This window comes from Henckelia pumila, chromosome 2, assembly GCF_033568475.1.
Source record: "Henckelia pumila isolate YLH828 chromosome 2, ASM3356847v2, whole genome shotgun sequence".
Taxonomy (NCBI): Eukaryota; Viridiplantae; Streptophyta; class Magnoliopsida; order Lamiales; family Gesneriaceae; genus Henckelia; species Henckelia pumila.
Window position 1 is genome coordinate 112,410,733 of NC_133121.1, and position 20,554 is coordinate 112,431,286.

General features: G+C 36.1%; 2 protein-coding genes across 5 annotated transcripts; both read left to right on the forward strand.

Moving 5' to 3' along the window:
• The first annotated feature begins 2,482 nt into the window (after positions 1–2,482).
• LOC140880287 (uncharacterized) lies at positions 2,483–10,856 on the forward strand. Of its 4 annotated transcripts, XM_073284603.1 has the most exons (15): positions 2,483–2,870; positions 2,967–3,090; positions 3,222–3,268; positions 3,350–3,443; positions 4,052–4,836; positions 5,819–5,947; positions 6,710–6,773; positions 7,087–7,126; positions 7,280–7,352; positions 8,209–8,274; positions 8,674–8,748; positions 8,826–8,995; positions 9,331–9,377; positions 9,876–10,077; positions 10,350–10,856. In XM_073284603.1, exons 1-15 carry the CDS (start codon positions 2,563–2,565, stop codon positions 10,640–10,642), a joined length of 2,517 nt encoding a protein of 838 aa, XP_073140704.1. In that variant the 5' UTR covers positions 2,483–2,562; the 3' UTR covers positions 10,643–10,856. The 4 variants fall into 4 exon arrangements, with proteins under 4 accessions (XP_073140704.1, XP_073140705.1, XP_073140706.1 ...); XM_073284604.1 differs by lacking the exon at positions 10,350–10,856 and having other exon boundaries at positions 9,331–9,384; positions 9,876–10,018; XM_073284605.1 differs by lacking the exon at positions 2,483–2,870 and having other exon boundaries at positions 2,974–3,046.
• A 1,025-nt stretch (positions 10,857–11,881) lies between these two features.
• LOC140880230 (putative clathrin assembly protein At5g35200) lies at positions 11,882–18,275 on the forward strand. Its single transcript, XM_073284499.1, has 16 exons — positions 11,882–12,091; positions 12,745–12,903; positions 12,979–13,048; positions 13,247–13,344; positions 13,848–13,989; positions 14,070–14,170; positions 14,934–15,017; positions 15,139–15,189; positions 15,293–15,358; positions 15,441–15,506; positions 15,598–15,678; positions 15,756–15,833; positions 16,046–16,192; positions 16,276–16,342; positions 16,422–16,528; positions 17,335–18,275. Exons 2-16 carry the CDS (start codon positions 12,802–12,804, stop codon positions 17,827–17,829), a joined length of 1,755 nt encoding a protein of 584 aa, XP_073140600.1. The 5' UTR covers positions 11,882–12,091; positions 12,745–12,801; the 3' UTR covers positions 17,830–18,275.
• The last annotated feature ends 2,279 nt before the right edge of the window (positions 18,276–20,554 follow it).

Genomic DNA, 20,554 nt, shown 5'->3' on the forward strand with positions numbered 1-20,554 from the left:
AACGTCTGTCTCAAGTACAGATGATTTCATCTTTTGTCTTCTGCAATAGACTGTGCTAAAATCTCTCTGATCATGCACTATTTTTTGAGACCTGATCTCATCCAAACCTGCTCTAATTTGTTCCACCAAAATCGATCTCAACTCATCAAAACCCAATCTCATTTCCGTTCTGCACTCTCTCATCTCTGTACGCAATGATTTAACATTATCCTCCAATGCACTCAAACGATGCTCCAGTGGTGATGGGCGGCGGAAAGGATTGAGTCCAAAGTGGACTCGTGGACCTGTACGAATTAGAGAACTGGTGCTGGAGCTGGATCTAGTGGCTTCAGCAGAAGAGGTGCTAGAGCTGGATCTAGTGACTTCAATACAAGGGGTGCGGGAACCATCTTGACAAGAAGGTGTGTGCTGGACTAGGGGAGACTCCACATCATTCTCGAGAGGGTGCTGACTACATATAACAGTCTGACCCTGATTCCACAGCTCTAGTACCCGAGTGGTGACAACATCTGGTGCAGAATCAACAAATACACCGGTCGTATAATACGATGACACGAGCTTCTCAGGAGTAGGAGCCAAACATCTAACACAATCCTATATTAATTTAATATCGTATCAGATAAATTAAAAATTTATTACAAGAGTTATTATATCAAATTAATTCATATTACTTACATGTATATCACAGGCACCAAAGGCTGCACAAACATCAACATCAGACGGGGCACGGTTTGAGGACCACGTGTTAGTTATCCACTGAAACATCCTGGGCAACATCAAACTGTCCACCACATCTCTTCTCTTGGCAAACTTTTCTGCCACACTAGGATAATATTCATAAGCAAGTATCTGTAACATAAATTTCAAGCAATGTTATTATTAGAAATAAAGAAAACAAAGTCATTTTAAAATTTAAAATTAAAAAAAAATGATATACCTGCAGAGGAAGTACAAAACCACTGAGAAAAAAACTGCCATCAACTTCTTTACAACCATGTGCCTCGCTAAGGGAAGTATATTTCCCTAAAAGGTCTTTTTTCAAAGATTTGACGGCATCCCGATAGACTATTCTACCCCAAGGATAACTATTAAATCTATCCAAATCTTCTATAAGCCTTAACCATATGAGATCAATCTTCATGCTCTTTTTCCTACTTCCCCTCCACCAAGCACAACACAATAAAAATAAAGACTAGCTATCTTCAACTTCTCCACATCCATGCCCTCGGTCTCATTCTGCCCTACGGCTTTGATCTTTGCCTCCAAATCACTGAGAAAAATCTGAGACTTATCAACAAAATATCTGGATACAAAGACATCTCCTTCTGGTAAATCTATCGGCTCTATACCGCAATCGAGACCGGTTATTAAACAATACTCTAACATAGAAAATCTTACCGGCCTCTTGGGCACGACCATCCAAAAATCATCACTGTTATTATCAAATATCTGCCTACTCATTAGATACCAAATAATTTGACCGAAAACATTAAAATCTCGGTAATACTTAACGAGATTACCAAATGAAGAGTGCTAAAAAAACGTCGCTCTCTCATTGTTGTTTAGATAGTTATGAATCTTCTCCGAAGTCTTTTTATACCTCGACTCCATAGTCAATTTGACACAAAAAATTACATCCTTACCTAATTTTGTTGGCAAATTCACCTGCAAAATACAAAAATATATGCTTTAGAATAATTAAAAAAATAATTATTAGATGAGTAGACCTAGAGAGCAATAAGCACTTGGGTCAGCCAAGCACGGTCTGCCAAGTGCCAAACACTTGGCAAACCCAAGTGCTTTGCTTGGCAGACCCAAGCTTGGGTCTGCTTGGCACAAGTATGTTGCTTGGGTCTGCCAAGTGTTTGGCACTTGACAGACCGTGTGCTTTGCAAAGTGCCAAACACTTGGCAGACCCAAGCTTGGGTTTGACCAAAGTGGTCAGACCGAAGCTTGGGTCTGCCAAGCACTTGGTCAACCCGTACTTGGCAGACCCAAGCTTGGGTCTGATCACTTTGGTCAGACCCAAGCTTGGGTCTGCCAAGCACGGGTCTGCCAAGCACGTGCCAGACCCAAGTGCTTGGGTCTGCACCGTGCTTTCGAAGCTTGGGTCTGACCCAAGCTTGTGTCTTCCTAATTTGTTTTTTTTTTTTATATTTTAAATAAATAATTTGAGAAAACATACTAGATTGTTGTTCATTTCGTTGATAAAGATTTGAGAATAAGAATAAAGATTTTTTTGAAGAAAAGAGAACAGTGAGATGAGGTCTGCAACGAGGGATTGAGAAGATAGTTTGAAAAAGAGGAGTAACGATAAGAATGAGATAAAGATTTAGGGTTAAATAATATTTTAAAACATATAATGATACATATGCAATTAAACACAGGGACAATATGGTAAATGGAGAGTTAAATCTTTTTTTTTTAAATAAAATAAAAATGACTCCCTTTTCCCCAATTTTCCCAAAAGTGCGCTGGAAGACCCGACTCGGCCCGTTCTCGGCCTATAAATTCTCCAACAGAACGACAGAATCAGAATCACTGATTGAATCAGAGGCAACTATGGAGATTGGTGAGGACGCCACTCTTTCACAAGCATTGAAGCGGAAAAGAATCTCCATCTCCAAGAAGAAAATCTCTAAGCCAACCACGGTGGCCCAAAACCTGGCGCCACCGGTCCAATTGCCTGCACTCGCTCCGTTCGCCGACATAGACGCGGCGGCGGAAATATTAGTTTCCGAGTTTGATTATTCGGTCGAGAATCACTTCAAAGCAGTCGAAACAATCGTCCAACTCTGCGGGCAATCCGGAACAGTGGATTCCGATCAGTCTGAAATCGAGAGATTCTCCAATTCCATCACTTTCTTAAGGTAGCATTTATTTATTTATTATTTTAAAAAAACGCATAGTTGGGGAGATAGTTTGGTCTTGAATTGTGCAAGTTATGTGTGAAATATTTGTTGCAGAGAGTGGAGGGATTTTAATTACGCTTCCCGAGTTGTACGGTTTGCTTTCCAGCATAATTCTGAGAAAAAAGATATAGTAGGTGAGGTTACATTACCTCAATTTTCAGCTGCAAGTGTTCCTAAGGTATTCAGCAGAAGAAAGTTTCATAGCTTCCTACGTTGCACGAGTGATTTACGCGCACGTGCAGCATAGGCCCTTCCAAATAATGTTTTTTCTTTTGGCATTAATTTGAATTTATTTATGCTTTTATGCAGCATAAAAATCCGCAGATTGAGAGCAAAATTGCTGATACAAAATCTAGGTGGGCTGAATAAATAGATTATTGGAATGTACATATAAGATTTCAGTTGCTATTCATCAATGATTCCTTTCTTTGTTTCAGCAAAGACTTTGTAATGCATGTTGGTGGTGCTGTCTGGGCATTGGATTGGTGTCCTAGAGTTGATCATAATTCGAAGAATGACATTAAGCCTGAGGTAATTGATATGGTGCCTTCGTAGAATTTCTTTTCCTTTAACGAGGGGTACCACTTAGAAAAGGAATTATGCAGAATAACTGCAATGGAAATTGCTTTGCGTGAGTAGGCGAATGAATTTAGAAAACTCTTAGTAGTGGACATACTCACACAACATTATTTTGTGCTGTAACTAAAGGAAAAAGTATTGAAATAAATATTACTCGTCCAGATTTCTGATTTGAAATATTTCTTATTGGTTGGATGTAAAAGGATTGTCTTTACTAATAGTATTGGAGAGCATTCCGTTGTTCACATGCATGGTGGCAATTACTGTGATAATTTATTTTGATTCATTGAGTGTAGTTATTTTCTTGAAATAATATGGTACTATTCTTTCCCCTGTTATCTACCCTATGACTGTATAAAGGATAGGTTTCTTGCAATTGTTTTGTTTCTGCAATTAAGACGGCTTATTTATCAAATTTACTTTACATACACGTTCTGAGTCAGTTTTAGATACTAAAAGACAAGTGTATCTTCTTGATATCATGTGTGTAGCACCTGCTCTGCATGTTTGTTTGTTTGTCATATTAACTCTATATTCACCTTTGAAAAATGACGTGGTAGTTCATTGCTGTTGCTGCTCATCCTCCTGAATCTTCATATCACAAGATTGGCGCCCCCTTATCTGGCAGAGGTGTCGTTCAAATTTGGTGTGTGTTAGCTCTCTGTGAGGAGGAAGTTGTACTATCTCAGTGTAGCAAAAAGCCAAGACCAACCCAGAAAAAGGGGATGGTCACGACCAATGAAGCAACTAAAATGCAAAGGCCAAGGGGAAGACCAAGAAAGAAGCCTCTTATTGACCCTTTAGAAAAGGCAGATGCTGACAATCAAAATGTGCAACCTCTTGCTATTGAATACCCTGAGGGTTCTTCTAGATCACACCCCTCAGACAAAACTTCCATAAGTACCAGCAAACATCTTGAAGACCTTGGGAGATCACATAAAGATTACAACAAGACAGAACATGTAAATGCGTCAACATCGAGTTCTCCAGAGGGCAGAGGAAATCAAGCAAAGGCACAAAATCAAACCCAGGTTCACAATAATGATTTGCATATGCTCAGACAAAACGAACACCAAGAACATTCCCTTTTGAATCTATCATCTGCAAGCTATCTAATGAATTCCTCCTTGAGGCCACACAATAAGATAAATTGTACCGGTTCTTGTGATGCTTCTAGATACTTTGTTCCCAAGGATGTTGCATTGCCTAGAATGATGCTGTGTTTAGCTCATAATGGGAAAGTTGCATGGGATGTAAAGTGGCGGCCATATATTGGTTGTGACCCTCAATCCATGAAGAGAATGGGTTATCTTGCTGTCTTGCTTGGAAATGGTGCGTTAGAAGTGTAAGATACTCTTAAGCTATCTACTTCTGGCTCTGGAATTTGAATCCTAAATTTTAACATTTTTTTCATTTGTTTTCATATGTACGACATCCTGGAGGAATGAATAAGTTATTTGTGACTTGAACTTCCCATTGAATTGGGTGGAGATCACTCTGTGTTGAGATTCTATATTGTGCATTATCTATTAGACTGTTACGATGTTTATTGGGATTCTCTGGAGAAATGAAATATGGTGCATGCATGACATTAATGTAGAGTTTTAAAAATCGTTTGTTGAATATGAGTTCTTGGATGATTGTCTCCAAAAATATGAGGCTTTAAGCTGAATGCACGCTCTGTTTAAAGGCTATAGTAGTAATTCTTGTATACGTCGTCCACTCACTGCAACAAATACTTTTTCTCATAACCATCTGGGTTTCAAGGATGTCTTCATGTTTAGCATCAATTGCCCATAATTTATTATTACTTCATTCTTGTGGTTTTTTTATTATTATTTTGTTCCTTTGGGCTACCTTCCTTTTTAAGTTCCATTTTTTACTTACCTCAGGCGCAATATCCAGTCAAATACCTCTAAGTCATTTTTTCTAAATAAGAAAAGTTAATACCTTCATGGCCCCTCTCATTTAAAAAGGCATTGCACCATGATTAGAAACAGCACACGGTGGAACTTTACAAAAATCTAAAGTTTGAGATGTGTTGAAAAGACCCTTGTGTACACTAGTACTTGCTTGCAAGATATAATGATTATACTGGCATGACCTTTCTTCTTTATATGAGATATTCCCAACCTGAGAATGGTTGTAACTTGTAAATATTGTCATGGTTCTTTAATCAGCTCACTGAATGTGAGATATTCCCAGCCTGAGTATGATTTCATAAATTGTAATAGCTCTTTATTAAGCACATTTTCATACATTAAGTCATCCTTCATTCTGGTATTTGTCGTCATTTAGTTTCTCAGCGTACCATGTATCAAATGCAGATGGGAGGTTCCCCTTCCTCAGACAGTGAAACTTGTATATCCTGAATGCCAAGAGCGTGTCGATCCTCGGTTCATTAAATTGCAACCAGTATTTAGATGTTCAATTTTGAAATGTGGTGGTAGGCAAAGGTAATTCGGAACTAGTGGTATTTATTTTATGCATACTCTTTCTCTATGACGTGGCAATAATTTAACTGGTTTTATACAATACTGTATGAGTATATTCCAATTCTAAACTTTTGGCTGAAGCATATTCGAGGAAATTATATGCTTTTATTATGCAATGTTTACCTTTCAATGTTTTAGTGCAGTGAACTATCAGTGACTTGAGATTTTTTTAAAAAAGTTTTTATATACTCTCAATATATTTTCATCCAATGACATTGAATTTTGAAGTCAGAAAGGGAGAGCTTCGGGTGAAGTTGAGTTTAAGTTTCAAGCTGGATTACGGAATAAATTTTGCATTATTTTTCTGCATGAAGCAATGTAGTGCTTTGGCTAAAACATACTCAGAAGGGATTCCTGAATGATCACTTACCTTTTACACCTCAAGTAGTAACTCTATGTGGTGAAACATAGCTGTGTGGAACTATTTGTTTTTCTTTTATCCTTTTTAAGTTGGCATTGGTTGCTTGATGAATCGCACCAAGGACAACATTGTTCAATTGATTTTGGGGTTCATAATCCATGGCTTATTTTACAGTCATTAATGTTTTAAAATTATTTGTCCATGATGATAACAAGGAGTTCCATGCATTTTAAAGAACTGAGTTTTTATTTGCTTCTCATGAAAAGAATCCTTGGTAGCATGTGGACATAACTTTGTCCACCTTAGAATCAGATTTTGCAATTTCTTGCCTAACTTATGGTTTGTCATCTTTTGTATCACAGCATTCCACTAACACTCGAATGGTCTGTATCTGATAGGATTTTGGTTGGATGTCATGATGGAGTGGTAACGTTTCCTTTCCGTTTTTCCGTTCTTGTACTTGTAGAGCTCGTAATTGCTGTTGTTCTTGTACTTGTAGAGCTCATAATTGCTGTTGACAAAAGCATTTTTTAGCTTAATTTTCTTGCCCACGAGAATAAGAAAACTCATGAAAGTAAAAACCTTTTGATGCACTATATGTTTGACGCAATCCCTTAAATGTTTTCTTGTGAAATATTAAATGGCTGTTGCACTGGTTTTTAACTCATATAAGTTATTACTTTTTGCCATTTTCCCAGTCAGTCTCCTTTTAGATTTCAACCCATTTTCTACTTCTCAGGTTGCATTGTGGCAGTTTTCGGTTACCGATCCATCAACAGGTAGGGACATTAAGGGCTCCATATTGATCTTAAAGAATCTATTCTTGCTGTTTTGATATTTAAAGCATATATACTCTGTTAAATATTTCTTTTCTATGATAGTTTGCCAGGGTAATGACAGCTTTCTATGCCATTCCATTTTTTTTTCTGCAGAAACCAGGCCTTTGCTTTCCTTCAGTGCAGATACGGGTCCTATTAGAACACTGGCATGGGCACCAAATCAAAGGTCGGTGAGTTACGATCAAAGTCATTTTTATTTCCACTCGTATAAAATAAGTTTTGACTGCTTTTCTTCTTTTTTTTTTTAACGGTAGTTGGCTGCTTTTCTGATTGCACATTACCACATATCTAGTTTCCAATTTATTGTTCCTTTAGTTGCACACTTCTTTTTGTGTTTGTATTATAAATGTTATCTTCTTATGTTTGGATGGCTACTGTTACTTATTATATACTAGCCCCCAGTGTACACATGGCCTACATGTCAAGTTGAATTTATTTGTAAATATTCTTGTTTAAAAAATTGAAATGAAAATTAAAATTTTCTTATTTTTAATAAGTTTTTTCATAATGTTAATTTTAATGGAAAATAGAGGCTGAAAAATAGGTATTTTAGGAAAAATTCCCACGATTAGAAAAATTTTTAAGGTTGGGCATACCTAAAGACTACTATGCCACTCTCATGCAATAATAGTAATAGATGTGCATAAATTTTACTCACCTAATGAGGCTCTTGGTTGAAAGTTGCATGCGCTTTTGGAATGAGCTTGTTGTGTGCTTTAGCACCACTGAGACTGATTTCAAGCGTTCAAACAAAAGTGATATGTGGATAATGTGTGCTCTGGGAAGCCTTTCATTGGGAGAAGTAAATTCATATATGTGCAAAAACACATCATAAAGATACCTGGTGTTCTTAAAGCATGGGTGAAGGTCTTGGTGTGTTTGTTTTGTCTCCATCCAGCAATGGCAATAAAATGTCGAGGCATAGTTGCAAGTGGAGTTTCTGCCTATCAAAACTCTCTTCATCTTTGGCTGAAATTTTGGTTTATCATTTCTGTTAAATCAGACATTTCTAATGCTTGCAGTGATCTTGAGAGCGCAAATGTAATCGTCACTGGTGGACATAGAAGCTTTAAATTTTGGGATATACGGTAGGTATGCACATGATATCTGTTTACTTTGAAACTTCAAAAAACATGTAAACTATTGTTTCAGGCTGAAATCCACATTCCAATTCACGAACTTTTGGTCAAGAGTTAAACAAATAAAATTTTCTTTGACAGTTAACGTTAGCCTGGAAAACATTTGAGAGATTGTGAAATTAATCGTTGTATTAGGAAAGTGTGCTAACAATATGACTTACTCTACAAGGAATCCGAATAATAAAATTCAAAGCAGAGTATCTAAGTTTTGCCACAATATGATGAAAAGCATGTTTCAACCCGAAGGTAGTTCAGACCTTCAGACGAGGAAGATGAATTCAGTATAATCATTGCAATAGTTTTTCATAAATGCTAGTTTTTGCTCAATATATATCCTGCTTCTTCCAGGGATCCATTTCGTCCATTGTGGGAACATCCAATTCAAGGGTTAGCTTATAGTTTAAGTTGGCTGCAAGACCCACGGTATATTTTGATCATTCTTGTAATATAATTTTCTCCCTTCTCATCTCATAGCTCAAGTTCTCATTTTTCGGTTATAGATGTGTTTTTGGATCCATTGACGATGGAACACTTTGGATGGTCAACTTAGTGAAAGCGGCATCTGATTTTCCAATTGCTGGAAACTCTCACGCAGGCACGAAATGGGGGACCCACAATTTTGACTGTTCTTTATTCTCTATCTGGAGTGTTCACGCTTCTCAACTGACAGGTTCCTTGTGATAAAATATATTCTTTTTCTTTTTCCATCGATCTTATTATAGGTTAAATCCAGTCCATGATCTATAATGGTCACTTAATATACTAATTCATTTGTGTTTGTTCGAATTGTTGTATTGTACTTAAATTAATGGGAGAAAAATCTATTACTTTGCCTTTATTATTTTCTGATTCCATCCCCACCTCATGACACATTCAAAAATACATATTTTCTCTTAAAGCATTTGCGTTATGGTATTTGTATTAAAACTTGGATCTACTACCTCGCTGCTGTTGTGCAATCTAAATCATTTAGACCATGGCCTCTGATTCTGTTTTAACTTTTAGGCATGGTGGCATATTGTGGTGAGGACGGAACAGCTTTTTGCTTCCAGGTGAACAGTTGGGTGAATTTATATGTTTCCCTTCCTTCTCATTTCTTGTTGTCTTGACATTTTATGTTTATGCTTGTCCAAATGCCCGAGGGATAGCTCGAGTGCTAGCTGTTACTCAACTTTTTTGGTTGCAAGACCATCTTAATATGTCGATCTTTTTCTGGAATATTAATAACTGTAAACCTTATGTTCTAAAACTCATATAATCTACTAAAGAGCTAGCTTATGAATAACTGCCTCTTTTGCATGACCTGAATTTTGCATTTAGTTTCATTATTTGAATGTTCATTTCTTAAAGCCAATCTTTTTAAAGAGTTTCTAGCTCGCCACCTTCCAGAACTCAAAATTTCCTAGTTTGTCTTGGGTGGTTCATTTGAAAAATTCAACTTCTCAACGTGACAACATCTAAATTATTCTCTCTAGTGCGTGTTTCTTGTATATCTTCAATGAGCTTTCTGCCCTCCCAAGTTCTTACTAATGAAAATCTTGTTTACTCAGCCAACATCTAGATCAGTGAATGATCCGTCTCGAAATCGCATTCATCACCATCTCTGTGGATCACTCCTGGAAGAGGAATCTGATCTAATCATAGTCAGCCCATCAACTGATTCTCCATTCATAAAGCGTTGTCCAAGCACGAAACGTGGGTCTACGGCTGCAAGATATCAAGAGACAAAAACAAATGAACTGGTGCCTAAAGGTGTTTATCATGCACTTTTCATCGCTTCGTTTATATGTTTTTCACATTTGGTCTAACGGTAGAAATGAAAGAGCAATGTTCTCTGTGTCACGGCTCCTTTGAAAATCTCCTTTTGTGGATAGTGTTGGCTCTCACGTTCCATGTATTGAGTTGAGTGACACACTGATGTGTGTCATCCACCGGTATATGGGAAAAAATGTTCGACATCTAAACTCATATAGGAGGTGCTGTTTCTCTATGTCAGTGTGCTTGATTAAGTTCTCTGTTTGCAGAAACATGTGGCGGCAGTGATCCATTGCATGAACTCAGATGTGACGACTCATCCTTGACAATCAAGAAACAAGCACCGAAATCAAAACAAAGCAGCACGAATACGCAGAAAGATGATCCAGAAGTTAAAAGCAAAGAAAAAAGTGAGAACGAAATACAAGTTTTCCCTCCCAAGATAGTGTCAATGCACAGGGTCAGATGGAATGTGAACAAAGAGTGTAAGAAGTGGCTGTGCTACGGCGGAGCTGCTGGCTTGATACGATGTCAGGAGGTTGATATTTCCAGTTTTGAATAATATTATATGCCTATGCCAATGTTTTATCGATATTGTTTTATGATTGTATAGTTTTCATTAATTTATTTAAAATTTTATTGGTGGAAAACGAGGGTATTAATTTTTGCATATACGAGCCAAGAGAATGAAGTATTAGTTTCGATCTTGTCGAGCAGCGCCCGCCCATCTCCTAAATTTATATGTATGACTACTATTTATAATGAAAGAGCACATTTTTCTCTCCATAAAATATCTCTCTTTCTTTTTATGTTTCAAATTTGTATTTATTTTGAGTTTTCTAAACAGAACCTTCCTTTGTCTGCAAGGTTTTTTTTTTTCCCTTCTCTTAGTTAAGATTTCAAAAATATCAAAACGTTATTTTAGGCATAATGTACATGCAGTATATGGGTGTTGATACGATATAGGCGACATTATGTTTCATGTAATCTTTGTTTCCTGTATCTTATAATTTTTATGTAATATATTAGTGTATAACATGACATAAGGTTTATATTTTATATATACACACATTAGCCACACATTGCGTTTATGTCAAGTTGAATTTTGTGTAAATATTCTTGTTTAAAATTAGATTAAAATGAAATTTAAAATTTTCTTATTTTTAATAACAAAATTTTCATAAACTTAATGATCTCACAATAAGAAATAGTTTTTTAATATATATTTTTCAATTTGATAATTTTATAAGCTTATTTTATAATTAAAAATTCAACATCAGGCCCGGAGAAATCTCTTACATAAAAAAAAAGTAATCTTGTGATGCGTTTTAGACAAATATTTAAAAATAAACACTAGGGTTGACTGCTAAAAAATACACAGTGCACCTACGCGTAAGGTCTCAGAATTGATACATTATTTATAGACATGTATATATTATATATATATACATATCTACATTATTGATCACCTGCATTCTAGAGTGCATATTTTTTTGTGTGCGATCAGTATTTTTTTTTTTTTACACTAAAACACGATATCGGATTTTAGTGGTCGCACACGAAAAACTTAGGGTGCAGGTGATCAAAATTATACATATCTATATACACTATTTAATAATTTAAATGTATATTGATTAATGATTATTATTATTATTACTATTATTTGACATCTGATTAATGATTATTGTATATTTTGTATCTAAATAAATGCACTTTTTAAAATAATAATAATAATAAAAAAAAATAAAAAAAAAAGTATTTCTTCCGAACAACCTGTGGACAATTCATGCAAAGCAATAAAGTGGACATGCGAAACAAAAAACGTTGTGTTTTGGTCAATGCTCATACACCCAAATCTTTCGGTTACAAAGCAACCTCTCGGGCAAATTTATCACTGTATTCTCCGGCGGGAGTACAATCTCCCTTGGATTTGATCGCATTTACGGCAACCGAAACTCCGACTCTTTCAACGGCGTTATTCCGGCTTCAGGCCTCCGGTCAATACCTAAAGGTAAATCTGCATATGCATCTGTTTGTGTGCGCGTGTTTCGATTACCAGATAATTATCTAACCTTTTTTTTTTTTCCCGTGAATGGCTCGGTGTTCTTTTATGTCCACACGCATGTTAGTTGAATGTACGCGCATCTTTTTGTCGATGCGTTTTTGCGTTCCAGGAATTTGATTATCTTGTGTTATATTATGATGATTTCGATCATTAGGAATTTGAGGATTGAGTTGATCGTTTTATTTATGATTGGGGTTCACGCTATTTTATTCAGAGACGTTCAATATTATATGGTGTGATGAGTGCATTATGCATTAGTGTTAATTTTTGCGCCAAGGAAAAGACTTTTATTTAGAGGAGTTGAAAACAGAAAAAGGAAGAGAACATGAGAAATTAAGATTACTGAATATAATAAGTGCAAATTAAACTTTGCGCCTGGATTGCACTCAAATAAGTGATGAATTTGAAAACCCACAATTTGGGAAGACAGAAAACTTGAACTTAACGTCTCAATCATTAGCATCCGGGGGTCAATATCTTACATATGAAATACTCTTACCTTTTGCTCTGATGTCATCTCAACATGTCTTATTGATGAAGAAGATTATTGTTATTTTGAGATGAGTGACATCAGATGTTGTTTGCCACATGTTTACCAGGGGTTAAATTTTAGTGCAGAAGGACATTATTGAGTGAATTCCTTGAAGTTTGGTTCAATGGCAGCTGGAAGTAATGGCCAGCAAAATTTTAGAAAAGCCATGGGAGCTCTTAAGGATTCAACAATGGTTGGAATGGCCAAAGTCAATAGTGTTTATAAGGTGTTGCTTGAGCTTTAAATTCATTTATTGATCACATGATTTTTCAAAGGGAAAACATAAGATTATGTATTACAGGATCTAGATGTTGCTATTCTAAAAGCCACAAACCATGTTGAAGCATTGCCAAAAGAGAAGCATGTGAGAAGTGAGCAGACAACTCTTTTTTCGAGTATTTTGAATTATATTTCCATTCCTTGGATGTATCATTGCCCACAACATTTGTTTTGTTGGTCTCCAGATATTGCGCTACAGTTTCCTTGTCTTTTATTTTCTTGATAAAAGTCAGTGATTTACACCTTGGAGTTCAGACAGATAAATGCAGATTTCTGTTATCTTTTGTCAGCTATTCTTGGTGCAGTTTCTGGTTCTAGACCTCGAGTGGATGTTGTTTATTGCATAGATGCACTAGCAAGGCGTCTTGCAAAAACACGTACCTGGGCGGTGTGCTTCTTGGCCTCTTTCTTATTTTCTAATATTTACTCGCATTTTTGAATTTTAGCTACATGGCACATTTAAGTTTTTCTGCCACCAAGGAAGCCAAGTAATATTTTACTTTGCCCCAAAACTAATGTTATATCTAACACGGGCTAAAGGTTTAAGTAACTAAAATCAATTTCCTTATTGGAATTGAACATTGTCATTAGCTTATAGTGTGGGAAACTTTTAGTTTCCTTTATCAATCTGAACACTTAGTTGAAATCAGACTGCGAGTGAGTGAGTGCTTGCTTGAACCTTTTAATAATTCTTAATCTCTGTAGTGCACAGGCCAATGCATTGATTCTCTCTCATCCTCCATCATTGTTTTCACTTTTATTGTTTTATGTGTGTTAGATACAGTTGAATCAATTCAAAATATTTATCAAGGAAAATTGTCTACTCGTAAACTGCTGTTTTAATGTATTCTTCAACTTCTGATGAGAGATTTATTCCATTTTCTTTCTCAGGTTGCACTAAAAACTTTGATTGTTATACATCGTGCATTGAGGGAGGTTGATCCTTCATTTTGTGAGGAACTAATTAGTTATAACAGTAGCAGAGGTCATATGTTAAACTTGTTACATTTCAAGGATGAATCGAGTCCCAGTGGTACATATTTTTCTTTTCCTTATGGAAATCGTAAATGTTAACCATGGAGAACTGACTATTTGTGTTTTTCTAATTTTAAGCATGGGACAATTCTACGTGGATCCGTACATATGCTTTGTATCTTGAGGAATGCCTGGAATGTTTTCGTGTACTCAAATACGATTTCTACAGAGATCACTCGGCAAGCATTTTATCTTGTTCTTACAATTTTATTTGAAGTTACTGTCTTTACATTGTTTATCTGAATTTAACTGAAAAAACGAAATCTTTTTAACGATAGTCACTTCATTGCATTCCTCTTGTTTATGGTTTCTTACCTTCGTGCTCTGCAAGTTTGCAACATATCTACTTCAAACTGATGCAACTATCTGTTTATGGGTACAGCATATCTTGAACATTATTGGAGAATCTCATCGTTCCTTTCTTAATTTAATACTATTCTCTGTTTCCATATATCTTATTCACTATGTAGCATTTCTTTGCTTTCTTTTATTGTTTTGGCTAGCATTTCTTAACCCGCTTTTCCATAAGTTTATTTTGCTTATTTTACCTATACCGTGCTCTTGGTTTTTACCAAGAAGAGATAACTTCAAGGTAAAAATAGCTTTCTGGCATCGACTCTGGAATGCATTGACTGAAAATCAATCCTCAAGCAATTGATGAGTGGTTTGTATTAATCCTTTCCATGTCTCTGAATCATTTATAGCTCACAAGCCTATAGCCAACTGTGGCAGCTACTTCTATTCCTTTTCTATTTAATAGGTCTGAAGGAGTCTAATCTTTATATGAGCTGTAGCTTCCAGCTCATCTCCTTCCCTTTGTGACTGAATAATATTATGCCACTTGAAAGTTTGTGCTGACATGGAAGCTACTATGAATCATGGATGAGATTTTTGGATAATATGTTCCACTTCCATGCTGTGAGCAAAATGTAATTTTAACAGAGAACGAAGAAATTTGACATTCCTGCTTTGCTCGAGCAATTGCCTGTTTTGCAGCAACTGCTTTTTCGCCTTCTTGCTTGCCAGGTACAGAATTGCAACTAGTTAGCGAGGGTTCTATGATTTATATTATTCTATCAATATTTGTTAGAGTTACTTGCATGATTTTTTTTTAATTGATGTATGTTGATTGCATGCAATTGTGCAGCCAGGTGGAGCAGCTTTGTGCAGTTTCATGATTCAGTATGCCCTTTCAATTGTGAGCATTTATTGTTAAGACTGATCTCCTTACCCTATTTTCTTTCATTGTTATGACTTAATTTGATCTATATGAATTCTTGCATTTCAATCTGCTACTTCAGGTTGCAGCTGAAAGTGTGAGGCTTTATGTAGCAATAACAGATGGAGTACTCAATTTGGTTGACAAAGTATGTATTAGTTTTTGTTTATTTCCATAAAGGGAAGAAATACATCTCTTTACATAGAATCGGTGGCATGTATTTGTTACAGTATTTTGAGATGCAACGACATGATGCTGTCAGAGCACTTGAAATTTATCGCAGAGCAGGGGAACACGTAAGTTTTGTCCCTCTTAGTTTACTGTGCAATCAAACTATGTTTAGCACCATAGGTGTATACTAATTCAATGATGGACACAATACTGCAGGCGCTGAGGTTATCAAACTTTTATGAGATGTGCAGGAGCGTTGATTTTGGGCGAAGACAGAAGTACGTCAAAATTGAGCAGGTATGTGACTTTACACGTTGCATGTTTTGTTCTTTCAGATAATCAAATTTAACTCCTTTTAACTCCAAATGTTGCAGCCTCCCCCTTCATTTCTCACAGCCATGGAGGAGTATGTAAAGGATGCTCCACAAGCTCTGACGCTTCCCTGGAGAGCAGTATGTAATAGTGACTGAATTATTCGAAACATTAAGTACCTTCTATATATATATATATTCACTCCCTCAACCCAATTTAGTATATAAGTGTGTCGCTTCCTCTACTCTTCCTTGACCTAAAAAATATGCATAGATAACATCTAACATATAGATTATTTGCTCCTCAGATACCTGTGGATCATATTTTAATTGGTTTTTCCTTCACTTATCAGAATGAAGATAATCACATTCATAAAGTGCCGACTGAGCCGGCATCAAATTTGGATACTGATACTGAAGAGGGATCTCATCCATCTGTAGAGTCTATCAAGGACCAAAAAGCTGATGCTGAAGCAGCACCTTTGATTCCCGATCTATTGGTATTGAATTTCTGATTCATAGGATCAATTCAAATGCAGATAGTTTATGGTAATTTACCGTATCAAGTTTCTTGTATTCTTAGAGCTGGGATGAACCATGCCAGGAAGCATCTGAATTTGCTGAACAAGTTCCCCCCTGTGTTTCAATAGGTAGTTCTTGTGTTTATGTGTTTCATCATTCCCAATACAAGTCAGAAAGCATGATTTCATCATTTCATATCATGTATAGAAGGAGCATCTAATCTCACAAGTAGTTCAGAATTGTCGAGTGAACCAACTGGTTGGGAGCTTGCACTAGTAACAACACCACATTCTGATGTAGCTGCACAGACTAAGGTAATTATATATTTGCTCCAGTTGTCTACAAGGATATATGAAGTGATTGAAGCACAATATGCAATCTTTCTATTTTTATTTTGTTACACTTTCTCCCCAATTCTGTTGCATAAGTATGTTGCTACTTTGTAACTGTGTAATGCATAATATGCATTTATTGTTCATGATGTCCGCACAATCACAATTACAAAAACTTATTATTTCATATAATATCATGCATATTTTAGGGTCAAGTCATAGTTATTAGTGCTCAACTCACATCTAGGTTCAAGACATTACAGAATTTTCATGCTTTATGATTTCTCAAGCACAACTATGTACAAATGGAATGGCTACCCTCACATTCACTTCAGATACATCCTCACCATACAAGAATGATTAATCTAAATTGCCAGATGAATCCATTGTATTACCTTATAAATCATGAACACCTCCTACAACTCGATGTTGGATAGGGACATTATATAAAAGTGTACCTTGAATTGGTGCAACAAAGGCTTGCAACAGTTTAAGCTCCTCTTATAAGTTCTGGTTTTTCTGTGACAGTTTTTATACTTTCTAAAATCAAGAATAGCAAGCTTAAGTGCTCTCACCTTGGGTCTAATTGCTAGTTCATCAGTACCAACAGTGCACCTTGGTGCTTCTTTGGAGAGAACTAGAGATGTGTTAAATGATCGGTTTTGCGTCTTACACTGAATTTGGGGCAAACGGTGCTTTTTTCGTATTCTTCCTGTATTAATTCGATATATTTTCCGTAAACTTCAAGATGCTCCTGATTCTTGTCGAATTCAATGTGAAAAAAACAGGTTAATGTGCTGGACAGATCAGCACTTGACAGTCTATATGAAATGGCGTTGGCTAGAGCTAGTCAAAATGAATCTTATCACGTGGGGATGGTCTCTTCAAATCCTTTCGAGTCCAGTTGTTACAATCAAGAGACAACCCTATACACCACGAGCCAGGAACCACACCCAAAGTTTATGCAGATGCCTCAAATCTCCCAATATGAAGCAACATTCATCCAGCAACAGCAGCATCATAACTACATGCATGAAATTTCCCAACAGCAAACACCATTCCAAGAACAGCCACATCGGCAACAGGAGTTATCAACCGATGGACATGATTCTATGCAGATAGCTGAAATCCCACCAGAGCAAGTTGATCCCACAAAGCCACATCAGCAGCACGAACAAACGACTGGCCGTGATTCCACAAATCCGTTCACAAATCCTTTCATGGAGCAAAGCTCACTACCTTGTCCACCCCCTAGTCAGTCTCATAACTCAAGCTTGATATAAGAGTCAATCACATGTTTATGGTTAGTTTCTCAATCACACCGTTTGTTTATTTAGCATATATATTGATAAAAGAGTTTTCGGAGACTCTTGCTTCAATTTTTCTTAACCGTGCGAAGATGCGTAATGCTTACTCGATTTCTGTGAGAACATTTAACAGTTCCAGAAATTCAAAAGGATATTGGCATACCGCATACTCCTTTCAAGTTAATTGAGATGTGATGTTCAAATTTCTAGCACAAGCAATCGTGGCAAAGCTATCACCCCTCTGAGAAGCATTGATGTGAAAAATATTTTGTTATAGATGCGGTGGCCAAAGTTCTACTCCAGAAGCTTCATGTTTTGCCTTTCAATTTCATAGGAATTAGTAACTAGATTTTGGTTCTTATATAATTGTTATTAATGGGAAGTTTGGTTTTCATCATATCTAAACCATAATACTCAATTTGTTTTATAGTGTTAGGCTGAGCTTATAAGCTCTACAAAGAAACTTATAAGTTGTTTTGGAGCTTATAAGCTCTTCCAATTTGTTTGACAATAATTTGTCAAACAACTTATAAGCGGTCAAAATAAGCTGTTTTTTAAAAAAGCTGAGGTAACCTACTATTTAAAAAAAAAAATCTTATTTTAAAATTTTAATGCTCCAAATAGCCTTCTATATTTTTATAAATCCCCGCCATGTCGTCAACTTATTAATATTAAAAAATAAAATTTCTAAAGAATATCAATTTTTTAAAATTAAAATATGAAATATTTTTTTTTTGTAAAATACGTTTAATATTTATAAAATTTTAAAAATAATTTTAAATAACATTCATAATATTATATCATTTTTAGTAATTTGACAATAAAAAAGATCTTATAATATCAAACAGATGAACATCTTTAATTCGTTTAAAATAAATTCATCCACGATTTTGTGTCAAGCTGTGATCTTGGACATAAAAGACTACGGCATGTTCGAGATGATACTTGGGTGAATAATTAGCGGAAAAGAAAAATAGGGACCAGATAGCTAATGAAGCCCTATCACTAACTATTAAATCTGAACGTAAAGATATACATTAGTTCATCAATTTCTAACAAAATGCTTGCATAAATGTTTTTAAATGTTGATCGTGTTTATGACATAGATGTCGACCGAAGAAAATGTCAATCAACAATTGAAAATTCCGGGGAAGAAGGGGAAACCAGTCGAAACCAGCACATAGGAATAGATGTTCCCATGGAACGATTTTTTTTTTTTTGTGTTATAATTTTATATATTAAAATATTTTTTTTTGTGTGTTATAGTTTTATATTGAAATACTTTTTTGTGTGTGTTTTTATCAGGTTTTGCAGTGTTCTGCTACTTTGTAAGAGAATCGGATGTGTGTTCGACGAAGAAATTGAATAATTAGCGGAAGAGGAAAATAGGGAGGTCCTCTTGACCAGAAAAAACTGAAAAATATGATATCAGTGAATTGAAGCAACTTTTGGCCAGCTCGGAAAACAAATTTAAGGTGAATCATTATATTGACATTGAGACAGATATTCATGAGTTGGCAGAAATGTGGAACATCATCCGGATGATGTAAAAGGGAAAAAGTAAAGTGAAAATGGTCTATTGTTTTCAAGTTGAATGACCCTATTTATTAGAAAATGTGTGTAGGTGTTTTTCAAGTTTGTTGTAACTTCTCATTGCAACTGTGAATTGGTTTTATATTTTCGATATTTTACCGTTTGACTTGTTTTTTGCAATTTCTTGGTATATCTTTTCCTAACATTCATTTAATGTTGCCAAGAGACAATTTTGAGCTTACTGTTTCTCATGTGATATCGTTTTGCTTGTGAAGGGACTTCTTCGCCCACCCCCACCCCAATGAAAGGACTTTTTAGGGGCATATTGGTGATTCGATTGACTTGAGAATTTTCTTAGACTGTTGGGATGCTGGGAAGTGGCATTTTTGTTATACTCTTTGGGTTGGGTTACTTTATTCATTTGCATTCTTTTGGTACTTTTCTGTTTACAGGTTGTTTGTGGGTTATTTCAATCTGTCGGTTGGTCTTGTATAGTGTCAGTGGTAGGTTATTGGTTTGGTAAGGCAAAAAGAGGATTGATCATGGGGGAAGAGAGAAAGGGAAGAGGAAGAATAGACAAATATGCACGACCCGGGGACAGGAGAGCAGGGGACATGGGGGAACTTGGGACGTTTTTCCTAGTACACCCCACTGAAGTGTCCAAGGAGAGGCCATGAAGATATGTGAAGAGGAAGAGATCCTTAATCGACCACCTCCTATTGGGAGAGGAAAGAAAGATCCTGTCACAAGGGCTAGCACCGGGAAATATTTCTCTTTCCACAAAGAGCACGGGCATGACACTTCCGAATGCCAGAAGCTAGACAGAGAGATAGAAAGGGCTGTCCAGAATTGCCATGGGTAAAGGGACTTCTGGCGCGGCCAGAAGGGAGCTGCGGAGCAGGGACACCTGGACGTGCACAAGGACCTCCTTGGGCTCAGTCAGAAGGAGGACAGGCACGGGGACCGTCGCTAATGAAATATGTCAAAACCATACAGCAATTTTCTTGAGCACTTTTTTGAATGTTCATTTATTTCTTCATTTTATATGCGCAAAAATCTGAACTTTAAGAAAATTTATACCATTCAAGAATAGAGGACATAAAAGATAAAATTTTTTTCTTTCAATAAATGGTTCTTTTTTTTTTTTTTTGTTTATAGAGTGAATGGG

What these genes read in the sequence shown, in the direction of transcription:
- LOC140880287 (XM_073284603.1), top strand. Translation starts at nt 2,563, where the DNA reads ATGGAGATTGGTGAGGACGCCACTCTTTCACAAGCATTGAAGCGGAAA. An exon ending in TTTAAATTTTGGGATATACG is followed by an intron (nt 8,275 to 8,673) that starts GTAGGTATGCAC and finishes TGCTTCTTCCAG; the next exon opens with GGATCCATTTCGTCCATTGT. An exon ending in AAATGAACTGGTGCCTAAAG is followed by an intron (nt 10,078 to 10,349) that starts GTGTTTATCATG and finishes CTCTGTTTGCAG; the next exon opens with AAACATGTGGCGGCAGTGAT.
- LOC140880230 (XM_073284499.1), top strand. Translation starts at nt 12,802, where the DNA reads ATGGCAGCTGGAAGTAATGGCCAGCAAAATTTTAGAAAAGCCATGGGA. An exon ending in TACTCAATTTGGTTGACAAA is followed by an intron (nt 15,359 to 15,440) that starts GTATGTATTAGT and finishes TATTTGTTACAG; the next exon opens with TATTTTGAGATGCAACGACA. An exon ending in TGACGCTTCCCTGGAGAGCA is followed by an intron (nt 15,834 to 16,045) that starts GTATGTAATAGT and finishes TTCACTTATCAG; the next exon opens with AATGAAGATAATCACATTCA.